The sequence below is a fragment of the Limulus polyphemus genome, unplaced genomic scaffold (genome assembly GCF_000517525.1).
Source record: "Limulus polyphemus unplaced genomic scaffold, Limulus_polyphemus-2.1.2 Scaffold1246, whole genome shotgun sequence".
Lineage (NCBI taxonomy): Eukaryota > Metazoa > Arthropoda > Merostomata > Xiphosura > Limulidae > Limulus > Limulus polyphemus.
Window position 1 is genome coordinate 201,962 of NW_013666856.1, and position 10,367 is coordinate 212,328.

A 10,367-nucleotide genomic window follows, 5' to 3' on the forward strand; every position below is an offset into this window, starting at 1 on the left:
GCATTCAAAGTTTTACAAAATCTTTCTGGTCCAATACAAGAGATCACATGGGCTTCTGTTTCTTGTTGGTGCATAGCTGAACATAAAACAGTAGCCCACGTAATCTCTTGTATTAGATATGCATACTCTACAAAGTTTGTAAAATTTTGAATGCTTAGTCACAATAGTTTGCATAAAAGTATTAATCATCAATATTTTCTCATTTTGGCCACAAAATTTGATTTCATATCTTTCTCTTGTAATTCTCTCTGGTTTTTGGGTTTATTTTGGACATACCTTCATTTACAACTACGTTGTTTTTGACCAGATATAATTCTTTTCTGTTGTACATTAGGTAAAAATAACCACAAAGGACATACTTTTGATACTCAGATATAGTTTGGAATAATTAGCATCAAGCACTTATTAAATTTGGAGACATTGTAATACAATTGATTGTTCTTCAATACTTCAGTAACTTTTAGTTCATATCTTTCAGTTACTTTATTTTTGTCCACACCTTTTTCAGCCAAGTTGTTTTTCAATGGACATCATGTTCCTTGTGTATTTTTATACAGTGATATTATAAAATATACCAGCTATGTGCCAGAAACAAAGGTATTTGCATACCCGAGAACATTTTTATTAGTTTGTAGTCTGATGCAAAGTAGTACACAAATATCATGTAAAAGTTTTTACATTATGGTGGTTTTGGGCTTATAAATTTCAGATTTCGCATCCAATTTTTATAATATTAAAAGTGGTCCACTTTTAAAAATACTATGTGGTAGAAAGCTTGCAATCAACTTATCCAATTTTTCTCTGGACAAGTGCAAAATTTTATAATATTTATAATGGGGTGAATATACTGATGGTTTAAAAACCTAAAGTTAATATCACACTGGATGTTGTGCAGTTTTGTTTTGTTAGCAAGACACACCACTGTGTGTCTTGATACCAAATACAATATACAGGGATACTGAAAAAACTTCAATAGGCATTTAGATATAGTAGTTTTACAAATGAAATTTTCAAACTGTATGATGGACAAAAGTACTTTTATTGTTGACGTGAAGATCACTTTACATTCAGACTTGTCTGATTCAGACTGACTTTGGCAATTCACAGACATATCTTTAGTACTAAAACTTTATTCACACATCAGACGATTTTGTTCTCAACAGACTTCTACTGTTGACTTAAAGCTTTCCACACAAACTTCATAAATTTGGCATTATAGTCAACATTATTTTTCCAATATAGGGTTGGTCCAATGATCCAACATCCTGTACATTCAGTTAATAAAGAACATTCGGTATCAGTAGCACTAATAAAGTAAATCTCTGTTTTCATAAAACTAAGGTGATATGTATGTCGTGTTACTTGAAAGCCCAATTTTATGAATTCCCCTAATGGACAGCGGTAAGTTTAAAGCCTTAACGCAAAAATTCTGGGTTTGATTCCCCGCGTTGGACCCAGCAGATAACCCAATGTGGCTTTTTATAAAATAAGCCCATTTTCTATATTTTCGCAGAGGTTTAGGGTTCATAAAAATTTCTTCATTCAAAAAAGGTTAATTTTAAAACGATGGACGAAAATATGGTAAAGGAGAGAAGTATAATAAATGAGAAGTTTTTATTGTTCATTAGAATCGCTAGAAGGTCTTTCAAGCATACAGAAATTGTAAACCATTAAATGAATCAGTTGTAAAACACTCTACTTACGACAGTGATTTTGTTTTCCATTTCTTGTTTATTTGTATCAAAAGTTAAGAATTTTTTTGTTTTTTTATGTATAAAATAACAAATAATTAAAATAATTGCACCATAATTGCCTGCCTCTATTAGACTGTAGGTCTATAATTCTAACAAAATTGGGCAAAACACGGATAGTCCATTATGAAGCTTTGAGCAACAAACAAACCTATAGATACCAGTTATACAGTAGCGCTACCTCGTTGATATAGGTCAGTTTTACAATAACATTATTTGATTTTTCTAAAATCAAGGAGATTATTAAACTAACGTAAAAGTTGTAAGGCGATAGGTACTAGAGTAGTTTTCATTTTTTTATACATAAATTCAAATAATTACTTCACATTTTAGTTGTAGCACGCCACTGCTTACAATTATAAGTAAGGTAATAATTTAGGTTTTTCGTTTGTGAATAAAATGGCCAGTTTTACTACCAGTTCACTGCTGCAAAAATACAGAAACAAATGGTACGCGAGGGCAACGCGGTCAGTATACTCGTAGTCTGAAAGTTGCGAGTTCCGTAGCTTGCTTGCCGTAATGTTCTTGTTGTCCTTGAGCAAGATACTTTACCCCAGTTGTTTCAGAGTACCCAGCTGTATAAGAGATAGTTGGAGGTTAACCTGCAATGCACAGACATTCTGTCCAAGGGGAATTCAATTTTATTCATGTACTAGTTAATGCAATATTTTTTAAATAATTAATACTTTTTACAACAACCAATCTACAACATGAAAAGACATACAGAAAGAAAGTGCTCATATAAAGCACATTCCATCTAGTAGATTCGCGTCTCGTTCCGCTGAAAGCAAAAACTGCGCTCGGCACTTAGGAACAGAGCAGAATTATTAGAGTGACAGTCAAATCGCACTATTCGATCAGATTATCCCACGAAATGGCAGTGGGTGCTATTGACCTGCTGCTTTACCCCTATTCCATCTCCTCAAAATTAGCACAGAAAGCTGTCGAGTAGAAATTCAAGAAACAGACAAAACAAAGATACGTTTACTGTAAAAAGGTGAATACGGCAACTTCAAGCTCTAACGTAGAAGCTAAGCCACAAATCCAGACCATGTGGGAAATATTGGGGCACTTTTTGTATTAGTTGTATATAGTGTATAGTTTCAGCTTTTTACCATCACCAGTCATACACACAAGAAATATAAAACGTGTTTATTATCTATATCATAAGATTCAGTGTCTGTCTGTGTGTCCAAACCACTAGTGGCGCCGACTTCTAAATAGTACCAAACGAATCGTCTCGGACCCGATGTTTGCACAAAAGTAAAATGCCTTACTCAACCCCCCTTAGGGAATCTGGGCATTTCGCGAAATCACTTTTACGGGGAGTACCTGATAGCGGATCCCAAGTTTGATATTAGTTTACATTAGAGCACGTAAATAAATAGGCCTACTAATTACCGTTCGTAACTTGGTTAAAGAAATTAAATTTGCATTATAGCGGCCTTGTAAATGTGGACTGTAGGGTTCGCTAGTCCATACATAGAGTATAGATTTTAAATGTTGTACTTAACCACAGTATTTTAATTCCGGTTTTATTATACGTGTTTTTATTTTTTGTATGTTTGTGTTTTCTCGTTGTTGGTATGGGATTATTAATGATTTAGATGTAAAAACTAAACTAGTTAAAACATTAGGATGTATATTTGTGAAAAATATAAGAAACATAGACTGTAAAGTGTTGGTAGGTTGCAATTTACCCGGCGAAATCAAAGCCAAAATTCGATTATGAACTGGTTGCCTACATCAGGTTGAGTTTTCATCATCATATTCGATTACTGTAAACTTATTGTTTTACGTTAAAAACATTTATATATGTACGGTGTCAGACTTCAAGTAACATTTTCAATGAAAAGAAACCAGTAACTTATATAATGCTTTCTGACCTCAAACCATACAACCTGTTTTTAGTGCAAGTACTACTGTACTAAATTATTGCTGTTCAGTCGCGGAAGAGAAGGTCTCAGAGATATCGCGTGCAAAGAGCGTGCGAACTAAGCACGTGGTCACAGCAAGCCAATTAAATGATGCAATCTTATTGAACTTTTCATCAGATTACTTCTCTTTTGAAAGAAAACGTGAGGTTTGATTAAATATAATAAATAGTCAGTATCAGTATTACCTATGTCAGAATTGTTTGTTTTTCTATTGTCTTATTTTTGACATACCTTGGGCAAAGTTAAGTGGTGTAATGTCATGACTTTGTGGGTTATAGGGCCCTTTATAACATAACGTGTCACTCACCACAAGAATAAAATAAAAATGTCTTGCATTTAATCTCTCTAATAATTGTTGAGGTTTCATGTGCTTTCGAGTAATTTTAGATAGAAAATGTATTGAAACAGCAGAAACATATAATTAGTCAATATGAAGCAATACATGACTCCATTCGTTCCAAACAGTATAAAAACAAGTCAGTAATTTGAGAGATAAAACCGTGACGCATGGTGGTTTGAGGGATAAGACGGTGACGCATGGTGGTTTGGGGGATAAAACCGTGATGCATGGTGGTTTGGGGGATAAAACCGTGACGTATGGTGGTTTGAAAGATAAGACGGTGACGCATGGCGGTTTGAGGGATAAGACGGTGACACATGGTGGTTTGAGGGATAAGACGGTGACTCATGGTGGTTTGAAGGTTAAGACCGTGACGCATGGTGATTTGAGGGTTAAGACCGTGACGCATGGTGGTTTGAGGGTTAAGACGGTGACTCATGGTGGTTTGAGGGTTAAGACGGTGACGCGTGGTGGTTTGAGGGTTAAGACGGTGACGCGTGGTGGTTTGAGGGTTAAGACTGTTGTGACGCATGGTGGTGGTCTGAGGGTTAAGACTATTGTGACGCATGGTGGTTTGAGGATTAAGACTGTTGTGACGCATGGTGGTTTGAGGATTAAGACTGTTGTGACGCATGGTGGTTTGATTGTTAAGACTGTTGTGACGCATGGTGGTTTGATTGTTAAACTGTTGTGACGCATGGTGGTTTGATTGTTAAAACTGTTGTGACGCATGGTGGTTTGATTGTTAAAACTGTTGTGACGCATGGTGGTTTGATCGTTAAGACCGTGACATATGGTGGTTTGAGGAATTGCTAGTGTAAATTTATCACTTGCTTGTTACTTGACCAAAGGAGACTGGACCATGTCAAAGTTCAGGGAAACAAGAAATAATACAATAGTGTTTCGTTTTTATCTCTCCATTAGTTGCATAAATAGACCAAAGCAGATGTTAAAAGTATGCTGGTTGTGCATGACACCGTTGCATGCTTTATCTGAAACATCGTACACACCTTACTATGCACTGTTTGGATTACTTCACCTTCAGATATGAAATGAAACTTATTCTGTCATATCACCGTGATTAGACAGTCAACACACTGGGTTTCAGTCAATCAAAATGTATTGATTTAATGGTTAAAATATTTTACCGATAACAGATAGCGATAGCACGAATAAAAACTGACGCTTGTTTTCCCACCACACACGTTCTATTGAACACAGGTATTTGAAGAAAACACAACGTAATACAATAAATTGACTTAAACTCCAATAGCGGTCTACTGTTCAGTGCTAAACGTTTTAGTGAGAAAACCTTTAAACAAAGATAGTTAAGGACTCGAAAACAGCAAATCAAGCGTACTGAAATTAAGGCTTAATTAAAGAAAGTTGTTCTCGCCTAAGAAAATTGTTACACCGTAAACACATGTCACTGATGCATCAGTTAATCGCAATGAACTGTTTATTTAGGCGCAAAGCTACATAGTGAGCCTTCCGCGCGGAAATCGAACCTGGAATTTTAGCTTTATAAGCCCATAAGCTTACCGCTGAGCTGGAACGGAAATATACATTACCTTGCGCAGAAACAACTCCCAAAATATACGTGTAAATGTAAATAGGACGTTCAGTGGAATCTGTTGTATTCGTTTCTCTTTCGAAAAATAATCACAGGAAAAACAAACGCGGTAACACTTGCAATAGGATAATTTTGAGGCCAAATGTTAAAGGCACGTTAAAGGAAAAAATATGAGTACATTCTCCATTGAAACTTGAATTGATTTTTTATGTAAAAGATAAGTGGCATAAACTCATTGGTATTAAAAGTAATCTTTGATTTTTGAAAAACTACTTATATATATTAAATAACGCAGAGTTGAATTATATATATCGTCAATAGTTATCCGGATACTTCAGATACCATGCACTGACTGACTGTCTTAGGCGATAAGAGCGGGACTAGACTATGACGTCATAGTGCCCCTGACTTGGAAGGGACACCAGAGGGTTGCTAAGGGATGGAAGTGAGAGAGGCATCACAGTTCGAGTGTTATTAACCACAGGGTGTGTTGCTATAGGTGGCTGCTGTTACTAGGCAGATAGTTCAATAACCTTTATGCGTAAAACCACAAGACATTTGTATTTTATATATCAATTATAGTTTCAATATACGTCATCAACACTATAGTCTATATTTAATTATATGTCTTAAAAGTTACAATTAAAACTATATTTTGAATGAGACAGTTAATATAGCAGTTAGTAATTAATTTTCATGTGTTATGAAAGTTTTGAATAATTTACATTATTTTAAGGATATAACTCTTATTATAATAAGCTGATGTTTTGTATTACATATGTAAAAAGTGTTATCTCAAATAATGTCGTAATTTATCTAGTATTTGAACTAGCAGATATATCATAGCCAATAATTTGCCTTACATACTTTTACAATTATCCAACACTTTATACATAAAACACTTCACTAATTCATTAGTTTTATCATTTTTACTTCTCTAATTTATATACATACAGTTGTCTGTCCTGAAAGTTGCATCCCATGTAACGTGTTGTTTTCATAAATAAAACCCTTACTTGAACGAGACAATTGCATCATGGTACCTGATGATAACAGAACCTTGTCGGAAACGTTGTACATTTGCTGTTATGTTAAAGTTTTTCTTCATTACCCATACAAGCCGTCTCCAAGCAATACATATATAGTCTCAAAGTGGGTTCCTCGTCATCAAAAATATAGACTACAGTGTTGATGACATATGTTGAAACTATAATTGACAATAAAATACAAATGTCTCGTGGTTTTACGCATAATAGCTATTGAACTATCTGCCTACAATAATACTGTCCATAATAATGCTGTCTGCCTAGTGACAGCATCCACCTATAGCAACACACCATGTGGTGAATAACACTCCAACTGTGATTTCACCCTCACTTTCATCCCTTAGCAAGCCTCTGGTGACACCTCGAAGTCATTATTATTATTAATATTGAACGGTAACAATTAAAAAGGTCATTTTGACAAGATTGTTCACCTTATTTTCTTTCATAGTTTGCAGCAGTTTACAATAGTATGTTAAGCTCGTAGCTTCTTCCATTTAATTTGTCGCTTTTATATCCATTGAAATCATTTATTCCATGATACATTTATAGTGGGACAAAATGAATTAGGGGTCAGAAAATGATTTGCAAGTATTTTCAAAGTTACTGAAAAATTAACGAAAGTGCAACTTATGTTTTCGTGTTGTAAAGATGTCTCACCTTCTATTTTGGGAATGTCTGCTGCAGCACCATGTTTCTGTCCACTTTAATAGTGAGTATGTTTATACAACGTAGGCTAATCATGACTTTAATTAAAAACGTTTAGTGGATAGTATTACAGAACATCGTTTAGAATAACTTTTTCCATTGTATTCTATGGCCACATTACAAATTGCAACAGTTTAATTGTAAGTTGAAATATTCTTATAGTAGTAGTGACCATGTCTAGCAAGTAATAAGAAAGCACATTTTATATAAACCAGCACGGTCAGTTGGTGATAGAGGACAAAATATATTTATGTCAATGTAATTAATCCATTCTAAGTGAGAATGTTATTACAACTGTTCCAAACGGGTTGTCACACTTTGCAAAAAATCGGAATTTTTTTGGCATTTTTGTTTCTGAATTTTCATTTACACTCAGGTTTATGTTGTTGTTCCTAAAGTGTCATTTATTTACCTCATTATATTTTTGACTAACATGCACAAGTTCTTTCTTTCCCAAATAAACAGTTTCTCGGATAATATGTTCTCAACAGCCTCTTTCGGTAAATGGTACAAGTAACAACGGAACATAGGTTAATCTTAATAAACTGTTTCTTGTATAATATACTATTGACAACCTCTTTCAATAAATAGCACAACAATGGAACATAGGTTAATTTTCACATTTGTTCCTCCATCTGATTATATAAATAGCTACAGTAGAGTTATCTTTGCTAGCCATCCCTAATTTTAAAATGATAGACCAGTAGAAAGACAGCTAGCCGAGAAAACCCACCACAAACTTGTGGACTTCTATTGTGTGACCAGTTAGTATAATTTCACAGTCACCCTTATAAATGCACCCTCAGTTCCCCAAAGTGTAGAGCTCGATTTTACGGCAACTATGGCAAACCAAGGACCCTCAATTTCATAGTCCTATGAGCTAACCGTTAGACCATGCCCGGCCCAGTTATTCATCAAGGATGTTCAGAATATCTGACATGTTTTCTAGCTCAAGGAAACTGTTTTGATCACACAGTTTCAGTATGCTTATATATGTGTATGTGTGTATTCGTTTTATTTCATAAAAATATGTTTTTATATTTTTAAGAAATCTATTTTTTGCTCCTAGGAGAAACACTACAACATGCTACAGTTCGAGCTGAAATCTGAAAACATATCTCTGGCGTATGTCTTTTCCAAAATGGAAGCAGCACTAACAGATCTGCCCATTGGAGAGTACTCAGTTTGTCAGAACACTTTGGACAATGTAAGTTGTTTTGGTTCTCAGTAAAGTTTGGATTGTGGTAATAAAACATTATCAATAGTTGTGGATATGTTGCTGTCTACAGTTAGTTAAAATTAAACTTATGGGCATATCGAGTTAAAATACGAACCTAACCTCTCTTTTAATCTTTTCTGTTTACCTCATGGTATGTTTCTTGATATTACAGTTGTAGTGACATATGAAATATTTGTCTGTTTTAAAGGAAATGTGCCTCATGGTACGTTTCTTGATGTCATAGTTGTAGTGACATACGAAATATTTGTGTCTGTGTGGAAGGAAAGGTGCCTCATGGTATGTTTCTTCATGTTACATTTGTAGTGACATATGAAATATTTGTGCCTGTGTTGAAGGAAAGGTGCCTCATGGTATGTTTCTTGATGTCATAGTTGTAGTGACATACGAAATATTTGTGTCTGTGTTGAAGGAAAGGTGCCTCGTGGTATGTTTCTTGATGTCATAGTTGTAGTGACATACGAAAATATTTGTGTCTGTGTTGAAGGAAAGGTGCCTCATGGTATGTTTCTTGATGTCATAGTTGTAGTGACATACGAAATATTTGTGTCTGTGTTGAAGGAAAGGTGCCTCATGGTATTTTTCTTGAATAGGTATCAGTACTTATCATTTAATGTGTTTAGCCTAGTTGCACATATTCAAACAAACAAACAAACATAAAAAAACGAAAATATCATTATAAAATGCTGGCTGTTTGACATTTCATTCTTGTTGATAGACATTCAATGAATCTTATTGTAAATAGTTTAGTTGTTTTTTTAGTAGGCCTTCAGTAAACTTTATTGTAAATAGTTTAGTTGGTTTTTAGTATGCTTTCAATAAATCTTCTATTAAATAGTTTAGTTGATTTTAGTAGGCCTTCAGTAAACTTTCTTGTAAATAGTTTAGTTGTTTTTAGTAGGCCTTCAGTAAACTTTCTTGTAAATAGTTTAGTTGTTATTTTAGTAGGCTTTCAATAAATCTTCTTGTAAATAGTTTAGTTGTTTTCTAGTAGGCCTTCAGTAAACTTTCTTGTAAATAGTTTAGTTATTTTTTAGTATGCTTTCAATAAATCTTCTTGTAAATAGTTGTTTTCTAGTAGGCCTTCAGTAAACTTTCTTGTAAACTAGTTTAGTTGTTTTGTAATAGGGCTTCAGTAAACTTTCTTGTAAATAGTTGTTATTTTTAGTAGGCTTTCAATAAATCTTTTTGTAAATAGTTTAGTTGTTTTTTAGCATGCTTTCAATAAATCTTCTTCTGAATAGTTTAATTGTTTGTTTGTTTTTTGCACATCTCTAGAAATTTTTGTCACTAGATTATTGTCTTTTTGTTATTTTTAGGTCTTTATAAACTTCGTGAAACAACAAAGTGACCGCTCTGTCCTATCGGCCAGCTCTAGACAACAAACTTGCCAAGACTAGTTGGTTTCCAGTTTTAGCAGTTACGGTAAGAAACAAGGCAATCATTGTTTTATGTATAGTTTTGTTTATTTTTGTGAGTTTATGTATAGCTAAAAGGTTTAAAATATGAATATTTTCTATGACGTAGAACGGCCTGGTTAAAGACTATTGTTATGCTTGTATCGGATATTCTCGTATATCATCCAAGGACTAGCTGTCCATAATTTTTAATTGACAGAGTAGCTAGAGTGAATTGGAAATTGTTTGTCCATTGTATAATGTACCCAAAGTACAGAGTGCAGTATTACTGTAACAGGACTATAGACCTGTTACGTCTCCGTTTGTTAATTAATTTTCCGTAACTTCGTTCCGACGAAACTTTAGCGACACAAGTATTTA

General features: G+C 34.1%; 1 protein-coding gene across 1 annotated transcript in view; it reads left to right on the plus strand.

The window, feature by feature from the left end:
* Window positions 1-10,367, plus strand: part of LOC106462775 (ATP-binding cassette sub-family A member 2-like) — a 112,901-nt gene that overhangs the window by 90,620 nt on the left and 11,914 nt on the right. Inside the window, 2 exon segments of the mRNA XM_022390112.1 lie at window positions 8,422-8,559; window positions 9,909-10,014. Coding sequence (XP_022245820.1) covers window positions 8,422-8,559; window positions 9,909-9,989 — 219 coding nt within the window. The 3' untranslated portion in view covers window positions 9,990-10,014.